Source organism: Dioszegia hungarica, assembly GCF_025882075.1.
Source record: "Dioszegia hungarica strain PDD-24b-2 chromosome Unknown MKK02contig_19, whole genome shotgun sequence".
Lineage (NCBI taxonomy): Eukaryota > Fungi > Basidiomycota > Tremellomycetes > Tremellales > Bulleribasidiaceae > Dioszegia > Dioszegia hungarica.
The window spans coordinates 423958-447413 of record NW_026515776.1 but is presented as its reverse complement, the minus strand read 5'-3'; the positions used below and the strand labels follow the sequence as shown (position 1 = coordinate 447413).

Genomic DNA, 23456 nt, shown 5'->3' with positions numbered 1-23456 from the left:
AGCTGGCTACGACTGCACCCAGGCCAGCCCGGGCCCCGGCTACGTGGTATGTCGTCATTGTGGCACCCACTCGAGGTTTCAGAGTTTAGCCGAGATTTAAGCTGCCACCCGTGTCCTGCTGGTAGCCAGCGAAGAAGGTCCTGGTCTCCTTCCGTGTCCCTACAAGCAACAAGCAAGCCGCCCAATTAGGCTCCTGCAGCATCACATGGAGCGGATCCACTCGCTACAAAGCTCTCAGCTCAGTATCACTTGCTAAAGCTGGAGCTGTGATGGGCGGAAGCGACCAGTCCAAGAGACTTTGGGAGACGCGTCGCATTCGTGACCGACCCTCCCCTAGCTGGCTCCTTTCGGACCCTGTCGCGGCCCCATCGTCTGCAGCATCTATCAGTGTCGCACTCTGGACGCGCCTGTAAAGTCGCTTTCGCTATGGTGAGTACGCGGCCACTTATACAAGGTGACCGCAAAACCACCCGTTGAGCGCGTTTCATCATACCCCTCACCCTCCTTTGATCGCATTACACAGGCACGGCGTTTCATCTCTTCCCACTGACAACCTTATCATTCACTCACCGCAGTACACACAACCTCAAACGCTTTCGACCGACGATGGGAGGAGGAAAGGGATGCTCTGCAGTGGACGTTGTCAAGCAATCTACAGGGGGAAGGTTTGAAACGCGAGCGACAAAGGCAGACCCCGTCGTCAAGGCCAAGCGGAGCGGCAACATCGGTGCCTTGTTCTCTGGATCGGGGGTGGACTTTGGGATGGTTCGGGATCGGCGGATGAGGCATATAAGGAGCTGAGAAGAGGCATTTCCTCTCCCTTCTTCATCCCACTCTGAACTGGCTTCAACACTCCCATCTCGCTTCGATCCCACCTCGCCCTCCACACTCTTTCACCCCACACTCATTCGTTCTGTTTCACCTCACATAGACATACCTAGACTCCTACCCAAGCCTATCGAACAGCTCGCAAGATGTTGACCGTGAGTCCCAATCTCTCTTTGCCGGGCCCATGCTGACCTTCAGGTCCAAGCTGCTTCCATCCTCACTTTCCTCGCTACTACCACTCTCGTCTCGGCTCACGGCCACGTCACGTCCTGGACCATCGGTGGCGTCGACAGGCCCGGATTCAACCCGTCCAACGCTGCTCAGTACGGGCCGACCGCCGAGCGGCCGACCGACAACAGAGACCAGGGTGAGCGCCTCTTCTTGCTTGGATCCTGCTCATCCCTTTCCCATACCCCTCCACGGTCTGGATCGAGCTGATTATTAGGCTTCTCCGACTGGACCTCTGGTATTGTCGCGTGCGGAGGCGTGTCAGCAGGGTCGGGCCTCTTGACGTACGACGTCGACGCTGGGAGCACCGTCACTGCCAAATGGAACACCTGGCCTGACTCACACAAGGGTGAGCTATCGAGCTGCATCTTTTATCGTGCCAATAGCTAATGATTAGGTCCCGTGACGGAGTACATGGCTCGGTGCCCATCCTGTGAGTTTGAATTTCCTTCATGTCCAACCCTATCCGCTTCCAGCCACCCATGCCTACGAATCTGTAACTATGTAAGGGTCAGAGCTGATATCGTTAGCCGGCTGCGATGGTGTCGCTGCAGACTCGCTTGACTGGTTCAAGATTCAGCAAGACATCCTCACGGCCGATGGCAAGTGGGCGACCGAGAGCATCCCCTCGAGCCTGAAGTGGGACTTTAGGATCCCGTCTGATCTTGCACCGGGGTAAGTCATCTCTCCCATTGCCCTCCTTGTCACCACTTCCTTCCTCGCTCACCTTACCATTTTATCCTCTAACTATCACTCGGACTCAGCTGATCCCCGGACCATACCTCGTCAGGCACGAGCTCCTGGCGATGCACACCGTCGGCGCCCCTCAAGTCTACCCCGTCTGCTTCCAGGCCAACCTCAAGGGCAGCGGCTCCGCCGTCCCTACCGTCACCGCCAAGTTCCCCGCGGCGTACAACATCAACCCAGCCTTCAAGACGTTCGACATCTACGCAGGAAGGGACTCGACCTTTGTTGCTCCCGGTCCAGCGGTATACGGTGGTGGCGGCGGCGGGGCCGCTCCTGCTCCTGCCCCTGCCTCGTCGTCGGCTGCGCCGGTCCGCCCCTCGTCGTCCGTCGCTCCAGCTCCAGCGTCGAGCTCGGCTGCTCCCGTCAGGCCCTCGTCGTCCGCCGCGCCCATCACGCCTAGCTCGGGCGCTCCGGTCAAGCCATCTTCCTCGCCCGCTGCGCCCGTGCCCACTCCTCCTTCCACGTAAGCTCGCTTAGGTCCCATGTTGTATGTCTCAGAGCTGACCGACTAGCCCCCCCTCGACCGGCGGCGCCAACCTCGGCGGTCCCGTCCCGGCTGTCACTCGTGAGCAGACTGCTTATATCATACGAGGGCTCAGCTTATACCTCAGCGAGCGGATCTCAGTGGAAAATGAACGGAGCTATCTACAACAACGAGGCTGACGCTCACATGGCCGCTTGCATGCTGCAGATGGTGTGTCTTACTTCTACCTCCACCCCACCCCTTTTCCTCCCCTTTATCCTTCTCTCTCCCCCACGTCCCTACTCACATCCCCCTTCTCCGTTCCTCCTCTACCGCCGTACATCCTGCCTGAGTGTCAGCTAATCCCGCAGAACAAGTGCAAGGACTGGGCCAACTCACTCAAGAACTCCCAAGTCTCAGTAAGTCCACCTCACTCATCCCTCCTCCGCTCATGGATCCCCCTACACCGCCCCTCCCCTTCAATAGTAATGAAAATGATGCTGATCCCGCAGGCTGCTTTCGCCCAGTGCGACGCCCAGCTTGCTGCTTGCCCAAACGGCTCGACCAAGCGGGACGTTGTCAATCGATACGCCAAGCGCGGGGTGTTGGCGTTCTAGGCGAGCCGATTGGGATGGGGGATGGGGGAGGTGGGTGGGGAATGGGTATAGGGAGGGATGTATATAGGTCAGGTCATCCATGCTGGCATGGATGATGGGGTATAACAAGTGTATGAATGGGTATATCTGGGGATAGGAAGGTGTTGAAAGAGATTTGTACTGAATATCGTGTGTGTCCTGACCTGATCAGCTGACTTATCCCTAACATAGCCTTGACAACCAAGCGATACCGGACTCACCTCTTATCGTCTGCCCGCTTTCTTCTTCTTGGTCTTCTTCCTCGGCGGCTGCTCACGCTCTTCCCCTCCCTCGTCCTGTTCCCCTCCCGCATGTTCCTCGGGTCTCGGCTTGTGCGGACGCTCCGCATGGAACCTTGCAATCATGGGTCGTGCCCCGGTCGCATCCGCTGAATCTACCCATTGTTCCGCCCCCCCTGTGCCCTCATGTTTTGCCCAAAGCACCAGATACTGCAACCGCCGATCCCAACCCTCGCCCTCCCACCGCGAGTCCAAAATGGCCTCCACGTCACACTCTCCCTCGTCCGTTTTCCGAGGTACGAAACCAAATACATCGGGCGCTGGAATTTCGCGTCCCGGCCTGAACACCGCACGCTCGATCTCGGTGACCTCAGGCGCCGGCCTCTGACTGACTGCGTGCTCTGCGCCGTTGCCTGTGCCTGCCGCTGGCGCCGAAGGAGGACCGGCCTGGAGGCGTCCCCCGTTTTGGACCGGTGCCCCTTCCGATCCTTCCTCCTGCTTGATCTGCTTGATCTGCAGTACCGGGATGTCCGTGACAGCGGCTGCCGCCGAGGACAAACCGGCTTGCCGCTGATCATCCGATCCGATTTCCTGCTTGATCGCTTGGTGGACCGTGGCGGATATAGCGCTCCGAGCTGGCTCTGCCTCCGCCTCCGCGTTGACATTCCGAGACTCGACTGGCGTCGCCGTCCCGAATACCGCGATCATTTGTCTTGGTCGCCGTGCCTGAAGCGGATCCTCTGCCCGCCTCCGCCTCGCCGCTTCCATCTTCGCCCTTTCATTTTCGAGGATATCCGCGGCCGCCTGCATTTGGAGTTCGGCAACCTCCTCGTAGTGGCTATTCATACCGTCCATGGTCGGCGTGATCATGTCATCCGTGGCATGCGCGACCGTTTCTGACCTAAAAAAGATATGATCTTCGTAATCGCCGGATGTGATTTGGCGCGTATGGTTCTTCTCCGAGCGCCAATTAAAGCACCGCTCAAAGCAATGCCACGGTACGGGCTCGTCAGATGCAAGTTGTAAAGCAATGTGGTCAGAGTAGCTCCTGTTCATTCAGTCCAAGGCCTCGCGGACTTTGAGACCATCAAGAACTGGGAGTTGCGCAATGGCAATGCCTGCTGCATATGAGTTCACACCAGATGCGTGGTATGCTTTCGCCATGCACCAGCCCTGGCCCACCTGACAGAAGCCACTTACCATCTGCCTCCCGATGAGGGGTTCCAAGGTTGAGCGCTCGATGCCGGCACCTGATAATGGTAGATATGATTCTCCCAGCGGGCGCGGCATCTCCCTCCAGTTGAAGAATGACCAGAAGTAAAAGACCAAACACGGTGGATTTCACTGATGTATCAGTTGATTGGGACAGGTCATCCACGCGTCAAAATTGCGTATGTGTGAGAAACCTCACGCTATACACAGCAACTCCTCGCCTGGCTCGCTTGCAGATGCCTCGACCGACATCTTGTGAGGCTAGGAGATGACGATGTTGTACTCGTAATCCTGTGATGGCTGGTCTGTAAATTGAAGAGATCTGCTCGCAAGTGTTGTGGATTTGTTGTCGATGTTGTCAGCCAGTACTCAGTACATATGTACTCAGGTAGGAGGCTTACTCGGCAGGAGAGGCCGCCATAAGTTTGGCAGATCCGCGAAATAAGGCTAACTTACCCCACGCGGCAAGACCCTTTCCCCACTTTCCGGCGGAACAACCTCGGCGAAACCATCCGGATAAACCCTCGCCAAGCTGCACGAGCCAGCCTCCGGGCCGACCACTTTGTCCGCTCTCAACTTCCCCTGTCCCCTATATAGTCTCCAGCTCGGCCCACCATGTCCCTCCCCAGCCCACCTCTCCCCTCCTCATCCATACACACCCAAACAACACACATCAGACACCATGTCGAAAGACGCAGAACAAAAGGAGCAGCCGCTCCAAGGCAACGGGATGAACTTTATTCCTACCGACAACTCGTCGCTCGACCGGAGCTTCCTCAGCGCGGATATTGAGGAGGTCATCGGGGCCTTGACGATGCAGGAGAAGATTAGTCTGCTGGCTGGGAAAGATCGGTGGTCGTGAGTCTACGGGCCGGCTATACACCAGGTCGAGTGAGCGTTGGCTGATGAGATAGGACGGTCGATATCCCCCGGCTCAATATCCCGAGCGTCAAGGTCACGGATGGGCCAAATGGTGCTCGAGGCGGTAGTTTCTTCAAGATGAGTACGTGAAGTCCGAGCTCTGCTAGTCTATGCTGTCTGTACCGGGAGGGAACTACGCTCATTTACAGTCCCCGCCGTCGCCATCCCCTGTGCATCTGCACTCGGCTGCACCTTCTCCCCTTCGCTCATGCACGAGCTCGGCTCCCTCCTCGCCACTGAGACCCGCGCGCGCAAGTGCGTCTGCCTCCTCGGACCGACCATCAATGTCCCGCGCAATCCGCTCGGCGGGCGGACCTTCGAGCAATTCTCGGAGGATCCGACGCTCACTGGCTACCTCGCCGCGGCGTACATCAACGGTCTGCAGGATGGGGGGATCAGTCCCACTATCAAGCACTTTGTGGGGAATGAGCAGGAGCATGAGCGGAATGGGGCGGATAGTATCATTCCGATGAGGGCGTTCAGGGAGGTCTATCTCAGGCCGTTCCAGATTAGTCAGAAGTTGGCGAAGCCGTGGGCGTGAGTCCTCTCTTTGCTGGATATGGACGAGGCTGATGAGTAGGTACATGACCAGCTACAATAAGGTATGTCTCTTGGCATCAGGGCAATGGTCGACGGTTAGACCACCGCTAACCCACAGGTCAACGGGACGCACTGCTCCGAGGACCCCTGGCTCATCAACACCCTCCTCAAGAAGGAATGGGACGCCGGAGAGAATCTTTTCGTCATGTCCGACTGGTGGGGAACCTACTCGATCGATCTCGCCATCAAGGCGGGGATGAGTCTGGAGATGCCTGGTGGGAGCGGTGTGTACCGTCAAGAAGCGTGAGTCCGACCTTGTAGCCCCGACTGACCCCAGTCTCGTGATGCACCAGCTCAAGTCCCACAAGTTGCTTCCCTCCCATATCGACAAGCTCGCCACGTCGGTCCTCAAGTGGGTCCAGCGTACCGCCAAGGCCAATGAGGATATCGTCTACTCGTCGGATCTCGCCGAGTTTACCCGTCCCCGGACTGACGCGGACGCGGACCTTACTCGTCGCGCAGCTACGGAGAGTATCGCCCTGCTCAAGAACGCGGACAATGTGCTTCCCCTCGAGAAGACTTCTGGCTCGACTGCACTCAAGGTGTGCGTGATCGGCGCCAACGCCAAGGAGCGCGTCGCGACTGGCGGCGGGTCAGCCCAGTGCCGGACCTCATGGTGTCAGTCCCCATGGGACGCCCTCGTCTCCCAGAAACCGGACGGTATCGACCTCTCCTACTCCATCGGCGGCTACATCTCGAAATACCTCCCCCTCCTCGACTCGTCCTTCACCCGCCTGGACGGCTCGCCCGGGTTCGACCTCAAGCACTACCCTATCCTTCCGGACGGAACGCAAGCCCCCCAGTCCGTCTGCGAGGACAGCCACGATCTGTCCGATATGTTCATGTACGACTTTTACCACCCCCGGCTCGGTCTCCACTACTTTACGGAGATCCACACGGTATTTACCAGCCCGATCGACGGGGACTACCAGATCGGCTTCTGTATTACCGGCCAGGGGTGGTTGTGGGTCGATGGGGAGCTCAAGATTGTGAATGCGACGGCGGAGGAGCAGGAGCAGGGGACGGCTTTCCTGGGGTATGGTGCGGCAGAGGCGAGTACGGTGATTCAGGTCAAGAAGGGCCAGGTGAGTATCTCGACTAAGGGAGAGGAATTGAGCTGATGTATAGAAATACCACGTCAAGCTGCTCCACGACACCCGGCTCCCACCTGGGTCCAAGCGCGGCAAGGGACCTATCGTCCGGCCTGGAATCAGGCTCGGCGCCAGACCTGCTGTCGATGCCGACGCCAGTATCGAGGCTGCGGTCAAGCTCGCAAAGGAGTCGGACCGCGCGGTGCTAGTCGTGGGTCTCAATGCGGACTGGGAGAGTGAGGGCTTCGACCGCCCTACGCTGTCTCTTCCGGGCAGGTGAGCTATTCCAGCATGATCTTTGAGCCTGGCTGACCTTCAGATCCGACGAGCTCATCTCCCGCGTCGCCGCCGTCAACCCCAACACCATCGTCGTCCTCCAGACTGGCTCTGCCGTCTCGATGCCCTGGCTCTCCAAAGTCAAGGGTGTCGTACACGCCTGGTACCTCGGAAACGAATGCGGTGCGGCCATCGCTTCCATTCTGTACGGTACCGCCAATCCCTCGGGCCGACTGTCGCTCACCATGCCCGCTCGCGAGGAGGATATCCCGTCTTACCCCGACTTCAAGTCGGCGCGGACCAAGGTGCACTACACCGAGGGCGTATGGGTCGGGTACAAGCACTACAACATGCGCAAAATCGCCCCTCTCTTCCCGTTCGGCCATGGGCTCAGCTACACCACCTTCGTGTATGCCGATCTGAAGCTGGTCGGGGCGGAGAAGACCAAGCTGGCGGATGAGTGGTCGGCGAGCGTGGAGGTTACGGTGAAGAATACGGGAAGCAGGGTGGGGAGTCACTCGGTACATGTCTACCTGTGCCCGCCTAAGGAGACGGAGACGAGTCTGAAGCATCCGGAGGCGGCTCTGCAGGGGTTTGAGAAGGCGTATAATATCCAGCCGGGAGAGAGCAAGAAGGTCACGGTCAAGCTTGACAAGTGTGAGTATTCCCTCAAGATGAGCTGAGAGACAGATGCCATCTCGCACTGGGACGACCTGACGGAGCGGTGGATGGTGGAGAAGGGGACTTGGACGGTCAAGATTGGGACGGACGCGCAGACCTTCTATGGTGCCGAGACGTTCGAGGTGGGGCACGATATGCCTTGGGTGGGGTTATAGGCGGAGCCGATATCGGGCCAGGGCTTCGGCTTTCAATTGCAGTGCAACTGAGCTGAGCTTCTCTTTTGGGATCTGCTGTGGTATGCATAGGGCAACTGCCGGTTCATAACACGATCAAGGTGGAGGTGGGGTCCTCTTGCAATTAACCCTGGAGTCGACGCGTGCCGCTCCGCCGGAAAGAGCGGCGAAAATGCACAATGACGTCATTTTAGACTCTTTCCCGCCGAAACTTTGACTCCAACCGAGTCGACTAGCGTCCTTCTCTTTCGGAGTCGCTCCCTCGGCGTTCTAATTCGAGTTGCGATGAGCCACTTGGCGCAGAGGACCCGCAGCGAGTCACGCGGGGCAGGCAAGGCATTCGTGAGAGTGGAGGTGGAGTTGCCACATTTGGCGGGTCGGGGTCATGGGGGGCCAGAAGGGGGCCAGATCGACGCCGGTATAAGACACGGCAGCCTGTGTTCTGCTCTTCCCTCCATACTTTTCTTCCCCTTGCCCTACTCACCATGTCTAAAGTACTCAAGGACGAAGCTCATATCGAGCGTGATGAGCACACTCGCTACAGCGATGAAGGCCACGACGATACTACCGTGTCCAAGCTTCCCAATGGCGCGGGGAATATCCAGAACCCCCTTCGAGTAAGCTGATCAGGGATCGTCGGTCGTCGCGTGACCAAGCTGACAGGACAGCGCTTTGGCAAGGAGAAGGTCATCAGCGATGCTCAGCGCTTCGCCAATGAAAACGGCATGGCTGAACACGCCGATCTCTTTGGCCGCGCCGCTCTGGTCGCGCGCGACACCAACAACTTTGAGATGGTGGAGGAGCTCCTCCCGGACGAGCGCGAGGCGTTGATCTATGAGCGTGACCACAAATGGCACGGTCCGCCTATGCTTTGGTACTCTATCACTCTCTGTGCTGTCGGTGCTGCCACCCAAGGTGAGTCTTAGCTTGCATAATAGGACATCTCTGACTGGCAGGATGGGATCAGACCGGTTCCAACGGTGCCAACCTCTCCTTCCCCACTGCCCTCGGCATCAACGGTGTAGGGCGCGACGAGTGGCTTGTCGGTCTCATCAACTCGATCATCTTCCTCTCGGCCGGTCTTATCGGTGCCTTCATTGTCGATCCCCTCAACCACTATCTCGGTCGTCGAGGCGAAATCTTCCTTACCGCGGCGTGCCTCACCGCTACTCCTATCGCTTCGGGTTTCGCAAAGTCATGGGAGGCATTGCTCGCCATCCGTTTCGTCATGGGTATCGGAATTGGAGCCAAGAACGCCACTGTTCCCATCTTCTCGGCCGAGCTTGCCCCGGCTAGGATCCGTGGAGCGCTCGTCATGTTCTGGCAGCTTTGGGTCGTAGCAGGTACGTCCTATCCTTACTATCGCTGATCTCAGGCATCTTCCTTGGTTTCTGCGCCAACGTCATCGTCAAGGACACCGGAGACATTGCCTGGCGTCTCCAGCTCGGATCCGCCTTCATCCCCGCCTTCATCCTCATGCTCGGAATTTGGTTCACTCCCGAATCGCCCCGATGGCTCATGAAGCACGGCAAGTACGCCCAGGCGTTCGTCTCGTTCAGCAAGATCAGGGCGCACCCCATCATTGCCGCGCGCGACTACTACTACTCGTATGTCATCTACGAGGAGGAGCTTGCCCTTACCCACGACTCGAATTACTTTTCCCGGATGAAGGATATCTTTGTCATCCCTCGGATCAGGCGGGCCAACTACGGTGCATCCACCGTCATGCTTGCCCAGCAGATGTGTGGTATCAACAGTGAGTCTCAGGCTGTGGAGGGGGCTGACGGTAGTCATCTCGTTCTACTCGTCGTCCATCTTTGTCAACGTCGGGTATTCGGACGTTCAGGCACTGTACGCCTCGCTCGGGTATGGTGCCATCCAGGTCATCTTTACCATCCCTACCCTCTTCATGATCGACACGGTTGGCCGGAGGAGGCTTTGTCTGATCGTAGGTTTTCTCAGCCTATGTCAAGTTCCAGGCTGACACACAGACCTTCCCCCTCATGTGCCTGTTCCTGCTTGCCGCTGGGCTTTCGCTTCTCAAGACGGACGGCTCTCCTGCTGCCAGGCTTGGACCGGTCGTACTGTAAGTCACCCCTCACCTTAGCGAGCACCCGCTGATAAGCAGCTTTGTTTACCTTTTCACAATCATGTACTCACTTGGCGAGGGACCCGTCGCCTTCCAGTACTCTGCCGAGGTCTTCCCAACTATTCAGCGTGAGCAGGGAATGGCCTGGGCTGTATGCATCAACAACACCTTTGGTACGTCTGTCTTCACTGTCCGAGAGCTGGAGCTGACATTTCAGCTGGTATCCTCGGTCTCACTTTCCCGCGGATGCAAACCGTCATGACTCCTACCGGAGCTTGTAAGTCTCTTCCTTGCCTTTTTCCCTGGGTATCTAGCTGATCTGTACAGTCGGGTTCTACGCAGGACTCAACTTGATAGCCTGGGCCATGGTATTCTTCTTCGTGCGCGAGGTGCGCCCCGCTCCTCTCCCTCCCCCACCCAGTCCCCACTCTACTGCATCTCCAAATGTCTTAGATCACCAGCTGACTTTCAGACCAAGCAACTCACCTTGGAAGAGATCGATCAGGTCTTCACCATGTCGACGCCCCAGTTCGTCTCGCACGAGATCAAGCACAAGGTCCCGGCATTCTGGAAGCGCACCATCTACAACGCCAAGGTCATGATCCCGTACGCGATCAAGCGGAACGTCTTCTTCCAGCGCAGCACGCCCCGGCCCGAGACGATTCAGGCGCCGCCAATCTTGAACCAGGCTGGACCTACGTCGGATATCAAGGCTTGAGGAGTAGAGGAGGAGAAGGAGGGAAAAGTGCAAAAGAGTGGAGGAAGCGAGGAGAGAAGAAGAGAAGTCTCGTGATAGGTGCTTGTTATAGTCTTTGCTGTTGGTATCATGTATCAAAAGTGTCTACTTCGTCAGGAGCCCATGACAAAGATACTTTGCCAGAAGAGCTTGTGACGTGCTGCGAAGTGCCTATATAAAGCTTGTATGAGTTGTACTCATATGGATGTATGGAGTCTTGAGGCTGTCGCCGCCCGAGCTCGAGCTCGGTTGTCCGCGGCTTACCTTCTCTGCGAGCAATCCGTCGAATCGTCTACTCAGGACGAAGCTGTACGCATGTAGGAGTATAGAACAGGTATAAAGAGGTATGAATACGGCTGCGATCGTTTGGCCGTAAGATCTCCTAACCTTGCGGCTCCACCTTTCGCCTTCTCGGCCGCCTCAGATCTCAAGTCAGCGAGGTCGAGCCGTGTCGAAATGTCAGAATTGAAATAAAACTGATAGTGGGTGTCCTTATATTCCCAGGAACTGTGAGTAATATATTAGGACAGACGTCTGATGACTCTGGAGTGACGCTGATTTGATTGAATGGCTGCGCATCGGGGACGATCGAACACGGTCTTATATTCGATACATGTGGAGTGGTGCTATGCGAGCTCATTTTAATCTGCCCAAAAGGTGGTTGATCTGAAGTATCAGCTGTAGCTCGATATCACCCTCATTCACCGCTACCCCGTCTCCCACCGCTTCGTCAAAGAAGGGTCAACGTCCTCCTTGCCCATAATCGGAGGCCTCCAGCTCTCTTCATCGTGCTGGTCCCGTAAGGAGATGCGGAGACTCACGGATCCTCTGGCTCCTTTCCTGCCTCCCCCTGCTCCGCTGGCCATACACGCCGACAAGCCCTTGGCTGCCTCTGCACAATTTTCCGTCGCCCGCATGTCGCCGGTCGTGGCAAAGCAGGCAAGAAGAGCGATCAATTGGGTGTGACAAGGTGTTGAGCTAGCATCTGAAGAGTCAGCCAGAGCTCATGCGTGTTCCAAAACTAGCATCACAGCACGACCAAAAGAGGAAGTGAGGGTAGGATGTACGCTGCTCTCGCTCCTCATCCGCTCCTGCATCTCGCCCTCGCCTCCTTTTGTCTCCCGATGCCACTGCTGGGAGGAGTCTCTGATCATGATCACTCACCAAGCTTGGGCCTGACCTTGAAGCGAACCATGCTGCCGCTATCTCCTCATCGATGTGACGGATGGATGCACGCTCGTCGCGATGCTCCAAGGCGAAAACAGTCAAACGTAACCCAGTTACCGTGGGAAAGCTGCTTCGTGACGGCATGCCGCGAGGAATGAGGAGCTCGTGTGTGGCAGTGCCACAAAAAGCGCGGAAATGAGCGAATGGGTTTGTTGAAACACTTGTGAGACACTCGCGTCAATAAGCAACGCCACCCTGTGCTGCGCCCTGCGAGCAGTGGCCACCGTAAGGCAGCTTCACTAGGATCAAGACTAGAGACTACATGTACTGTGCGCTACGAACGACTACTCATGCACCACATCTCCCGCCCCCTCTGCCTCCCCTTCATCTGCCTCACCCTCTACCGCAGCTATCTCCCCACCTTCCTTGATCCTGGCCTCCGCTTCTCTCTCCGCCAGCCTCCTTCTCTTCCTCCTAGCCCGAGCCGTGTCCTCGTCGGGGTGCTGGATGCCCTTCCGTACCCGCTTGGGGGCTACATCGCTTGGGGCGACAAGACGCGGCCGTTGTATGTAAGCTCCGCGCAGACCGTCCGTACCAGTACCGGTGAACCCGTCAATTCGGTCGTTGGGGTTTCAGCTTCGGATCCTTTAGATTGATTCCCTGATCACTAACACGGAGTCCATCATCAGCCACTCGAACTCTCTCGGCGCCAGGCCCGCAGGCGCCCACCACCCCACCCGCTGCATTATCCACCCGCGCAACTCTGACAGCTCGGAAGGCTCTGGCCGATTACGTGTGACGATCCTGAGGAAGACGTCATGGGGGAGGGGGTATGTCGTTCCGAGGTGAAGCTTTTGTCTGAGAGCTGTCATGACGGCCGCTTGCGTATCCGCGACCTGGCAGTAATCCCATACACCGCTGGCTCGCATGACGAGCCAGCCGACAGGTATCTTGGGCGCCGCGCCGGTGGTGGGTATGACGACGATCCGTCTTAGGGTGAAGCTAAGGGAGTGAGGACCAGAATCCACGACCCTTGCACCGCGAAGCTGAGTATGAGTACACGTTTCGATGGCCGAGAGACATCATACCTTGAATTCTTCGACCAGGATGTCTCGCTCTTCCTTATCCCCTATCCACCCTATCGTGACTGAATAGCGGGCAAGTGATTTAAGCTGACGTTGTCGGAAGCGGGGAAACCGGTCGCTCAGAGTTATGGCAGCCTGAGGTGAGCACAGTAGGTTGCGCGAAGAGAAAGATGAAAGGTAGAATATCACCGTGATCACCCAACCTGCATCTTCTCTTCTCCAGCAGCGCGGTACGGCATCTCGGCGATGTCCGAAAGGAGGTATGCGGAGTTCGCTCAAGGCCTAGTACCTACTGCGACGATCGCGGTGCAGTATCGCTGCATACACCTAGCATGCGTATGTGTCATCGCTGTCTTCTTCATAATGTACAATTCAGTCTGCCAACAAACAGGGCCAATCCCGTCTGACTCGCTCACAACGCCGCCTTCCTTGACCCACCAGACACTCCCACCCCCTCGAGGTGAATCATCAAGTCGCTAGTCAAGAAGTCGCTCGGCCATGTCGCCTTGACCTGAGAGAGCATATACTCCGAGGCGATCTTGACATGGTTGGCGTCGATACCGGGGATGGAAGCGACCTTCGCAGACTCCTCCTTGAAGATGGGCTCGAGGTAGGATGGGGTGATGGCCTTGCCAGAGTCCTATTCCGTCAATTTGTGTCCATCTGCCAAATGCAGACATGATGAGGAGAATAACTCACCGTCTTTGACCCGTACTTGACCCACTGCCAGAGCTGTACCCTGGCGATCTCCGCAGTAGCCGCATCCTCCATGAGATTGTTGATGGGCACACAGCCATTCCCAGAGATCCAGGCGGCGCAGTATGAGAGAGCCCTACATAAGTCAGCTATGATCCCTGATCCTAAACTGAGGAGACACACGCAGAAACGTTATCCCGCACACCCTGCTCGGTGATCTTGCCCGGCACGCTGGGATCCGCGATCTGCTTGTCGGTGACCTTGACATCGTCCCTCCGAACGTGGTACTGGCGATCAGCGTAGCCCTGTTACAGCGAGGGTAGACTTACCTGGTTAGGACCCTTCATGTGCTCGTCAAATACCTTCATCGCGACAGGGATGAGACCAGGATGGGCGACCCATGTACCGTCGTGACCGGCAGTGACCTCGCGGAGCTTGTCGGCGGTAACCTTGCCGTTGACTTTGTCGTTGGCTGCCTTGTCGTTCTTGATGGGGATGTTGGCCGACATGCCGCCCATTGCTGCGACTTTCCGCCTGAAGGGTCAGTTTGCGCTTAGACAACGCAAGGTGTAGCTCACTTGTGGCAGGTCTGAATCAAGAGCTGAACGTAGGCATTCATGAAAGGGACGGTCATGGTGACATCCGTGCGGTCCGGGAAGACGCAGCTCTTGTGTGCGCGCTGCTTCTTGATGCTGCTTGTCAGCTCTCTCCCTCCCTCTCGGTAAGATAGCTCACAAGCTGAAGATGTAGTCCCATCGACCACAGTTGAGGCCCGCCGAGTGCTCCCTCAGCTCGTACAAGATCTCCTCCATCTGGAATGCGGCCGGCAGAGTCTCGATAAGCACCGTGGCCCGGATGCATCCCTGCTGGACGCCAAGCTTGCTGGTGGAGAGGCAGAAGGCGTCGTTCCAGAGCCGAGCTTCGAGATGGTGCTCCATCTTGGGAAGGTAGAAGTAGGGACCGGAGCCGCGTTTGATGAGCTCGGCGGCGTTGTGGTAGAAGTAGAGACCGAAGTCGAAGAGGGAGGCAGACATGGGTTGGCCATCGATCAGGAGACGGGGCTCGTCGAGGTGCCATCCACGAGGACTATGGGTCAGCTTTGGTATCCTAAGAGCGGGCCAGGTAGCTCACCGGATGAGGAGGGTCGCAGGGTTCTCGCTGAGTTTGTACGCCTTGCCCTTGACCTCAAAGTCAATTTGGCGTCTATGGTGTAAGCTTGGACGCCATGCAGGGATTTTTAGCTCACGTGATGGCATCGTGCATGTTGAGTTGCCCCAGAACCATGTTGGACCAAGTGGGCGAGTTGGAGTCTGAAGATGAGCTTGCACTTCTCCATACCTCCAAGGAGCGGACTAAGCTCACCCTCGAAGTCCGCCATGAACGTCTTGGCGCCCGAGTTGAGCGCGTTGATGACCATCTTGCGATCAGTAGGACCGGTGATCTCGACTCTGGCATGTTAGCAAATGGATGTACAAACGAGAGAAGAAGCGAGAGAAGCTGCAAGCTTACCGTCGGTCCTCGAGACCCCGTGCGGGGGGTGCACAGACCCATGAGGGCGAGTCCCGGATATCCTTCGTCTCGGGGAGGAACGTGAGCGGCTTGCCCTGAGGAGTCAATTACAGTCCTGGTCTATGGCAAAATCTCTCCTTGACCATGCAACCCTCCGCCCTAGCTCGTATCTGATGCGATCTGCCGATCCGCCGACCTGACAGCGACCCTCGACCCTCGACCCCAGCTCCGTCCCTCTCAAGCGGAAAGTCAAACTCACCGAGTCAAGCTCCTGCTGGACCTTCTTCCGGTTCTCGAGCAGCTCGAGACGGCGCGCGTTGAACGTCCTGTGGAGGACAGCGAGGAACTCGAGCGCCTCGGTCGAGAGGATCTTCTCGGCTCCCTTTGGAGCGGGCAGGGTGAGGTGGACGCCTTGCGGGAGGGAGGACATGTTGATGTTGATTCTTTGCGTACTACTGTTCGTTTCAGAGGTGTATGGGGCGATATCTGGGGTCACCGTGGGGCTATCTAGCTGTGCTTATATGATGTATGGAGTCGACGATGAATGTACAGTGGAGGTGTCGTTGGAAATTCGCAGATAGGAGCGGAGCGCCGCTTACTTGGTGCTTATCACCCCGGCGACTCAATTACCCGGCAGGTCCACCGTCTTTTCCAACAGCGGATGAATCTATACCCCGTCCCCGAAGCCGTCGCCGCCCTGTTCGCTCTTGGCCTTGGCTGTAGCATCCGTATCCGCGGCCGAATGTCCATGGATGCATAGAGAAAAAGGAATCGTCATCAATCATACACAAAGTCTGGCTCGACCGACACTAGCTATTCACTAAGGATCTTGTCGATATTCTCATTGACCCATGCGGCTCGTGTTGGAAGGTTGGCATTAGGGAACAGTCCATACAGAGCTTCTCTCGTTTGTCGTTTCGTCCTGCTCATCAGCCAACATCCCACTCTCCGAACAGAAGTACTCACACGCTCATCAAATCCTGAGTTGCAAGATACCTCCTCAACACGCCGACCACCTCCTCATCCTCCGGGTTGCTCGCCTGGTTGACCTGCGGCGGGGGCGCGAGCGGGTGGTTCTGCGTCGTCGTAGCTAGCGAGTACGCCGATACGCCCCTTGGCATCCCTGACGCGCCGCCTCCCGGTCCTCCTTGACCCATCATCCCATACCCTCCCAGATTCGTCATGACGCTTCCTCGCGGCGCGCCCATCCCCATCATCCCAGGTACAGCCGGGTACTGCGGGTAGAATCCCGACTGCCGACCCCCATCTGATACCGGTGCCATCATGGGCGAGTCGAACGGGTTCATCGGCATCCCCATCTGCATGGCCTGCATCATCGGGCTGCCCGACATGCCCGTCATCTGCGGGTGCATGAATCCCGGTTGGGGTTGGTTCTGCGGGGCGTCGTATACGGATCCACCGCCCCACATGCTCAGGCCGGCCATGCTCTGGACGCGATGGCCGCCGTTCATGTAGGGTGGCTGGGGAGCGCCGAGTCCGCGGTTCGGGCCGGAGAGGAGGGAGGATTGGGAAGGCATGGTGCGCAGGTTGCGAGACGAGTGGGCGGGTCCGAGAGGGGAAGAATCGCGCCAGTAGTCGCCGCCTTGGGGTAGATCGGTCGAGCTGGAGTGGGCAGAGGGGTTGCGGGAGTGAATGAAGCGAGGAGGGCGGAAGGAGTTGGCATGGGACCGGGCGCCAGACATTTCGGTATGCCGACTCTTTTCCGAGTGAAGGGATTGCGTTTCCCACGCGTTGGCTTCGTAGTCTGTCGTCAGCCTAGCTCATCGGATCACTCACCCTTGAAGCTGCGGTAGGGGATCATATCGTCCGAGAATCCCTCGTCATCATCATACACCACCGTCTTGTTGTTGCCCTCGCCAACGACCTGGCGGGTGTTTCCCCAGGAAAAGTCGTCCATTGACCAGAAGGAGTAAAGGGGCAGGTAGACCGAGTAGATGGGGAAGCTGGGCGTCAACTGGTTCTCAGATGCAGAGAGGTGCACTCACGCCAAGATGTAGAGGAACATCCAGCCGATAAGCATGAACTCCCGCTTGAGGATGAAGATGATGGCCTATTGTCAGCTCTACCCCATTTCATAAGGTCAAAACTCACTTGCAATCCGTACACCGCTCCAATCATCGCTAGCGAAATAGTCGGGATAGCCGCCTTTCCAATCGAGACGATAACAATCAGATACACCAGATACACGCAGGTCGCAGGCAAGATCTGCTATCAGCTCTCCCTCTTGCCAAAGCACTCACAATAGTCCCGAGGAGATCGATAAAGACGACAAATCTGAGCGAAAAGCAGCAGAACCCGCACAGTTCCGGCAGCGCAATAAGCTCCACCAAATTATGCACCGTCGAGTTGATCCATCGCCGCCGTTGACTGAGCAACACGTTCCACCGGCTGGGCGCGACCGTGCGCGCGATAGCGTCCGGCGTGAACTTCATCTTGTACGTCGGGAAATGCTTCATCATGAGCGTGGTGAGGTATCGATCTTCGCCGAGCGAGAAGAGATTCTTCTTGTGGAGGGTGTCGACGTTGGGCTCGGCGTATTCGTCAATGACGACCGAGGAGATGATGATGGGTCGGCCCTTGTCGGCGGTTCGGATCCTATATACCGAGAAACAACCGGGAAGACAGGTGACTGATCCAAAGAGGGATTCAAAGGCTTTGGTGAGATGATGAGAGATAAAGTATTCGTATACCTGAGATCAGCTCGCTCGGTCAAAAGACTCACCTGGATCATGGTCGTCAACGATTCTCGCTCATTCTCCAACTTGGTCTCTCCGCAAATCCCAATAATCTCCGAATCATCCGACGTGCACGCAATCATCCGGTTCAGCGAGTCGGGCTCGACAGTCTATCGATCAGCTGCGACCCAGCGCAACACTTACAGTATCCGCATCCACCTGGAAGATATACTCGTAGAACGCCGGGTCGATCCCAATGACGTTCCGCATCTGGTGATAGATCTCCAGCTCGAGCGGGCTCATCGGCGCTTCAAAGTGGACCCGGTTGAGGTATTGCAAAAGCAAGACTTGCGAGTCCCGCTTGCCCCTGTTCCCAGGCTTGTTGGTTTCGGTAGGTTTGCCGACCTTGACCACTACGATGTACCTGAGATCAGCCAAGTCGGCGCCGAAACTTACGGTACGACGTGTCCTTCATGCTCATACAGCCCCGAATAGACCTTTCCATAATTCAGCTGCTTGCTCCCTTCGCCAATACTCTTGAAGAGCAATGGCTCCGGGTCCAGCGCAGGATCCACCCCGAGGATATCGAGGACGATCCGGGGTGTAGGTCGATTGTTACCAGAACCGATGATATTGCCATCGCAAATGATAAAGATGAGCTTGCGCTTGTCGTCATAGTTGAGAATCGCGAGCGAGTCGACCGTCCGCTTGAGAGATTCCTCGCCTTCGGTATAACAGGGAACTTGGCAAATGACGAATTTGTCGAATATCTCGGGGTGGCGTTTATGACCGAGTTGAAGCGCAGCCAGGACTAAAGTCAGTTCCGGTCTTGTCAAACACTCACATTTCACCAGGATGACGGTACACAGGATGATACTCAGCGCGAGCAAAAGATAATTCTGAACTAGACACTTGGCGCTCTCCCTAAAGTCGGTCTGACCCGCATAGAACGCATTGTCGAGACACGTCCATGTCTGACTAGCCTTCTCCTCTGACATCTTGGCCATGACGCTGTCGATTTGCTTGGTGAGGTCCTGGCCCGCATTGGTCTGGAACAACCCCGAGAGCGATTCGTCCAAAAACTTGTAGTTGGGGAGGTCGGTACCGGACGACGTGGCGTAGTACTGGACCGTAAAGAGGTAGTCAGAGAGATCATACACCTTGTCCTTGTAGATTCCCCATTGTCTGACATCAGCCCTAATTTGCCTTTGACTCACCTAGCAGACCCCTCGGCTTCGTTCGCAACGTAATTCTTCCCATACACGAACGCCCCCTTGTAGTACTGCTTCAGATCCGGCACCAGGCGATTGTAGTACCAGTTGGTATCGTCCAGCTTGGTGCCCTTCTCCGTCTGAAGGGCGCCGCTCCGGTGGATCGCATAGTCGAGAATGGGCGTAAAGTTGGCTCGGCGCAATTCGAGCTGGTTGCTGATGACGAGACCGGGACATGCCTGGGTCATGGGTGGGGGGAAGTAGTTGGTGAGGTCTTGACCGGCGAATTGGAGCATAATGTCCGCGGTAGTCGGGAACGACGTCAAATCGCTATGCTGGCCTTTATAAAAGTTTGTAAACTATCATCAGCCCCATCGTCGCTGATGACTCACATCGTACACCTTGCCCTGGATGGCAGCATAGTAATCCGCCCTTCCCTGATGCTGAGCCAGATCGGTCGGGTTCCACGCCTTGTCACCATCCGGACAAAGAATTTTCCCAAACCCAATAATGTAAAACAAGACCACCCCGCAAGCGAGAAAGACCATCATAAAGATGGCGACCTTTTCTCGCCATGCCATGCGCACGTCCGGGCGCTTCATCCGGCCGATACTCGAGAGCAAAAACGAGGGGATCCACCACGTCAACGCCCATGTGATGCGGATCCACCACCGCCTGCTTCGGGTCGTAGCGATGACTTCGGTCGCCTTGTGCTTCTTCTTGTCCTTGACATTGAACTCGACGGGCGCCAGGTTCTTGTCGCCCAGACCCTTGGAGGAGGGATCATAGTGATTGATCGCCTCCTCCGACCGGACCTTTTCGTACGGCGACCGAGAATCCGGCTCAAACTTGCCGCCCGCCCCGCCGACATCCGACCAGATCGCCGAGTTGTTAAAGTCCGGATTGTCCTGGTACCCGCCCATCCCGTGTCCGAGGCCCGGTCCGTGTCCGTAAGGAAGAGCAACCGTTGCCGAGGTAGGCGAGTAGTCCCCCTTGGTCTCGGTGCGATTGAGCGCAGGTACGAGCCTTTCCTTTTCCTCTCCACTTCCATCATCCGTCATCTTCTCTTCGGACCCCCTCCGCGTTTCTCCACCCCTAATCTCATCTTCCTGGACTTTCCACGCATTCCACGCAAACCAGACCCTCTCCCTCCCCATCTCATACTCCCTCCCTCTCGTCCATCCCCGCGCCCGCGCAAAGTCCTCGATCGCATCTTCCTCCCCGCCCTGCTCCACCCGCAATTCATGCCGGAGGCAAAACTCGCCAAAGGCATAGTCCGCGACCCAGTCGACCTGCCGCCGATTGATCAGGTCGGGAATCAACAATGACCTGACCTGGGCCTTGACGCGGCGTTTGTCGAACGCGTTGGCATGGCCGGTATCGCTCGGCCGGAGACAGTAGACCGTCCAGAGGCGGAACTGGTCGAGGTGGGATGTGAGGGTGGAGATGGTGGCGTTGAGCTGGGAAGCGACCGCCTGGGGGACAGTGACGTCGATAGGCCACTGGGTTTCTTCTGACCGTACCGAAGAGCCGATGCGGGGGTTGACGACCCGGCTGGGAAGTCGAAGAGGGGTGGATGAGACCTGCGCCTCAACGGTGATATTGGCGTCGAGCGGGTGGCCCTCCACCGCCAGTCCGGGGCCCGAGACGAGCTTGGCGATAAACCCCTCAGCGCTTCCCCGGAGCAGATCGACGAGCTGTTTATCCAGCACGTCGAGGTTCCGCTCCGCAAAGTCTGCGACGTCGTACGAGCACGCGCCAGAGTAGTGGTTGATAGCAAAGGTGTGACGGTCCGAGAGGGGTCCAGCGCCGAGTCCGGGCGAGACTATGTAGGATGGGTGCCGACCGAACGACCGCGTCAAACGCGAAAGCACCTTCTCGTCCTTTTCATCGAGCCGCTCATCGTCCCCTTTGAACTCCTCCGAGATGTGACCGAGCGCAGCGGCCATGCCCGCCGGCTCCACCGCTAGCCTCTTCTGGCCCAGAGGTCCCCCTCGAAGCAAATCCAGCGCCGACGAGTTGTCCATCGTCACTACCGCCGGCAGCCGTATCCCATCCTCCGCCATCCCAAGACTTTCCGCCGACCCGTCCTCAAACGCCCGCTGAAGAAGATAAGAATGGAGGACCTCATTGGTAAAGTTGGTCCCAAACTCGTCAAACCCATTCTCGCCGGTCGCATTGATAAGCGGCTGGAACATACTGCCCGGCCGAGATGACGTTCCCGCGTCCGTGAGGGTCCGCGAGGTATGTCCCGGAAGATCCAGCATGGCGATCTGCAGATCTGGCGTATCCGCCGCGACGAGTTTTTTGTTGGCCATCTCGACGACGAATGTAAAGAGGATAGCGTAGAGATCGCGCATGAGCGTGTCCCGCTGTTGTTCCGCCCCGTGGGCATCGAGAAACATGGAGCAGAGATCTTTCCGGACCCAGCGGGTACGATTGACGAGCACCGCTTCGAGGTCGTCGGCGGGTACGCCGAGGTGCGCCGCTGCTGTCCCGAGGACGTGCCGATCCGTCACGCGAGCCCGCTGGTCCAGAGATGTCATGCCCAGCGAGCCGTGTCCGCGGTCATCCGTGAATTCCAGATTGCTGAGGGTGAGGATGGCAACGAGGACGGTGAAGATTGAGCGGACGTGCTTGGCCTTGAAGCCCAGACTGGCCAGCGCGACGCGGAGCTCCGAGAGCTGGGTCGAGTCGTCCGAGAATGGCCCGCCGGGAAGACGGTAGCACCCGCTCTGGGCGAGCATGGCGTACGCGCTCGGATCTTCCAGTCCCAGACTGTCTCGCTCTTCCGGGCTCGCACCAGCCAAGAGCTGGTAGAAGATATGGAAGCTCCGTTCTTCGTGCTGTAGCCGCCCGCCGACCCGACTCTTGTTCAGCCCAAACGCCATCGCCTTGGCACCGGTGATACGCCCGTCCATGTCAAAGTGCAATTCCGAGTACAGACCGTGCTGCGATGCCGACGAGTTGAGCTGGGTTTTGGAGTGGCCGAATGAGGATAGGAGGGTGTGGAGGTAGGTGATCTGGTCCGAGATGCGTTTTTGAGGTTTGGAGGGGGAGGCGAGGGACAGGATTTGGGTGGTGAGGTGGTGCGAAGTGGTCGATTTTCCAGATCCGCTCAGGCCGCTAGTCGTCAGCGGGGCAAGTCGAGGACTTACTGTAATACCACAGCTTGACTCTCTCTTCTTCTCGTCATCAAATACCACACTCTTCCTGCCAGCTCATACACGCTCGGCTGCAACCCCTCGTCCACCTCGTCCCCCTCCACCGCGGCGGTATACCGCTGTCTGCTCTCATCATTCATGCACCCCAATTGCCGCAGGGGGTTCATGACTACATATTCGCGCCCGCTCGTTCCGACCCGAATGTACGGATGTTCGCCGCGTGATCGGGCGTGAAGCAGAGTGGTGATCTGATCATCGGTGGGGAAGACCTTGCGGGCGGATCCAGAGCCGGACGTGATGAGGTCCGTAAGGGCGTGGACTGCCGCTGCATCGGCGGACGACATGGTCGCCATCGTGCCTGAGTGGTGGGGAAAAAGCCGCTGCTGACTGATCCGAGATCTCTGCAGTGATAAGAGGCAAAGGATGGTCGATGAAAAAGTGGTACGTTGATGATGCCGTTGAAAGGCTGTGCAGCGATTCGCGTCGGTCGTCCGGTCGTCAAATTCACAGATGCTGCTCGTCAGCTTGGCTCCTCTGCTCTGCCATAGGGCGCGGCGAAGCACATACCAGATACAGATACAGATGTTATACGCGATAAAGAATGAAAGACAAGAGTTTGACCTTTGCCTTTGCTTTGCACCGGTTGACGCCAATTACGCGAACCTTTTTTCGATCGACCAGTGGCCGCCTTGGCTCATTGGCTTTTGACGATGCGCGCCTTTAAACAAGCAGGATTCCACCGTCCTATACACTGGCTACAGGTGGATGTACAAGTACTGTCGCGTCGCCCTAGCTCCTGCATGCATCCCTTTGGCAGTCTTGCTGACGCTGACACAATGTGTTTCTCAACGAGGCGGTCATCGCCGAGGCGACAGATCGCGTTTCAGCTTGTTTCATCATGCCACCACAGTCCAGCAGTCACGCAAAGACTCACTGATTGCATGGGCACATCAGTACGACGTCGCTCCGAGGGAATCACCACACGCTTGCATGTGGACAGCGCACGCTC

The 23456-nt window shown here is 57.3% G+C and overlaps 7 protein-coding genes across 7 annotated transcripts; 3 read left to right on the top strand and 4 right to left on the bottom strand.

The window, feature by feature from the left end:
- Nucleotides 1-606: 606 nt before the first annotated feature.
- On the top strand, nucleotides 607-2270 carry MKK02DRAFT_29153 (glycosyl hydrolase family 61-domain-containing protein; the record flags this gene model as incomplete). Its single annotated transcript, XM_053087729.1, has 7 exons — nucleotides 607-765; nucleotides 942-983; nucleotides 1027-1195; nucleotides 1274-1405; nucleotides 1454-1489; nucleotides 1587-1731; nucleotides 1847-2270. The coding sequence occupies 7 exons, from the start codon at nucleotides 607-609 to the stop codon at nucleotides 2268-2270; spliced, it is 1107 nt and encodes a 368-aa protein (XP_052943070.1).
- An 855-nt stretch (nucleotides 2271-3125) lies between these two features.
- MKK02DRAFT_29152 (uncharacterized protein) lies at nucleotides 3126-4604 on the bottom strand (the record flags this gene model as incomplete). Its single annotated transcript, XM_053087728.1, has 3 exons — nucleotides 3126-4188; nucleotides 4341-4484; nucleotides 4552-4604. 3 exons carry the CDS (start codon nucleotides 4602-4604, stop codon nucleotides 3126-3128), a joined length of 1260 nt encoding a protein of 419 aa, XP_052943069.1.
- A 478-nt stretch (nucleotides 4605-5082) lies between these two features.
- MKK02DRAFT_18392 (putative beta-glucosidase) lies at nucleotides 5083-8076 on the top strand (the record flags this gene model as incomplete). The annotated part of the gene is made up of 9 exons (XM_053085939.1): nucleotides 5083-5210; nucleotides 5267-5355; nucleotides 5423-5810; nucleotides 5854-5875; nucleotides 5932-6116; nucleotides 6151-6958; nucleotides 7002-7240; nucleotides 7284-7897; nucleotides 7931-8076. The coding sequence occupies 9 exons, from the start codon at nucleotides 5083-5085 to the stop codon at nucleotides 8074-8076; spliced, it is 2619 nt and encodes an 872-aa protein (XP_052943068.1).
- Nucleotides 8077-8579: 503 nt separating this feature from the next.
- MKK02DRAFT_29150 (sugar transporter) lies at nucleotides 8580-10901 on the top strand (the record flags this gene model as incomplete). The annotated part of the gene is made up of 10 exons (XM_053087727.1): nucleotides 8580-8711; nucleotides 8763-9009; nucleotides 9051-9437; nucleotides 9470-9850; nucleotides 9885-10042; nucleotides 10086-10180; nucleotides 10223-10356; nucleotides 10401-10460; nucleotides 10511-10572; nucleotides 10656-10901. The coding sequence occupies 10 exons, from the start codon at nucleotides 8580-8582 to the stop codon at nucleotides 10899-10901; spliced, it is 1902 nt and encodes a 633-aa protein (XP_052943067.1).
- A 654-nt stretch (nucleotides 10902-11555) lies between these two features.
- Nucleotides 11556-12230, bottom strand: MKK02DRAFT_29149 (uncharacterized protein; the record flags this gene model as incomplete). The annotated part of the gene is made up of 4 exons (XM_053087726.1): nucleotides 11556-11585; nucleotides 11741-11904; nucleotides 11959-12052; nucleotides 12084-12230. 4 exons carry the CDS (start codon nucleotides 12228-12230, stop codon nucleotides 11556-11558), a joined length of 435 nt encoding a protein of 144 aa, XP_052943066.1.
- Nucleotides 12231-13583: 1353 nt separating this feature from the next.
- MKK02DRAFT_18431 (malate synthase) lies at nucleotides 13584-15806 on the bottom strand (the record flags this gene model as incomplete). The annotated part of the gene is made up of 11 exons (XM_053085945.1): nucleotides 13584-13811; nucleotides 13871-14003; nucleotides 14051-14154; nucleotides 14197-14401; nucleotides 14446-14559; nucleotides 14603-14953; nucleotides 14999-15070; nucleotides 15114-15177; nucleotides 15230-15315; nucleotides 15377-15471; nucleotides 15636-15806. The coding sequence occupies 11 exons, from the start codon at nucleotides 15804-15806 to the stop codon at nucleotides 13584-13586; spliced, it is 1623 nt and encodes a 540-aa protein (XP_052943065.1).
- A 383-nt stretch (nucleotides 15807-16189) lies between these two features.
- On the bottom strand, nucleotides 16190-22791 carry MKK02DRAFT_18701 (chitin synthase; the record flags this gene model as incomplete). The annotated part of the gene is made up of 14 exons (XM_053085995.1): nucleotides 16190-16298; nucleotides 16343-16695; nucleotides 16831-17141; nucleotides 17174-17340; nucleotides 17383-17447; nucleotides 17489-17602; nucleotides 17638-18087; nucleotides 18120-18242; nucleotides 18277-18496; nucleotides 18529-18883; nucleotides 18917-19269; nucleotides 19299-19642; nucleotides 19676-22409; nucleotides 22442-22791. The coding sequence occupies 14 exons, from the start codon at nucleotides 22789-22791 to the stop codon at nucleotides 16190-16192; spliced, it is 6048 nt and encodes a 2015-aa protein (XP_052943064.1).
- Nucleotides 22792-23456: the final 665 nt, after the last annotated feature.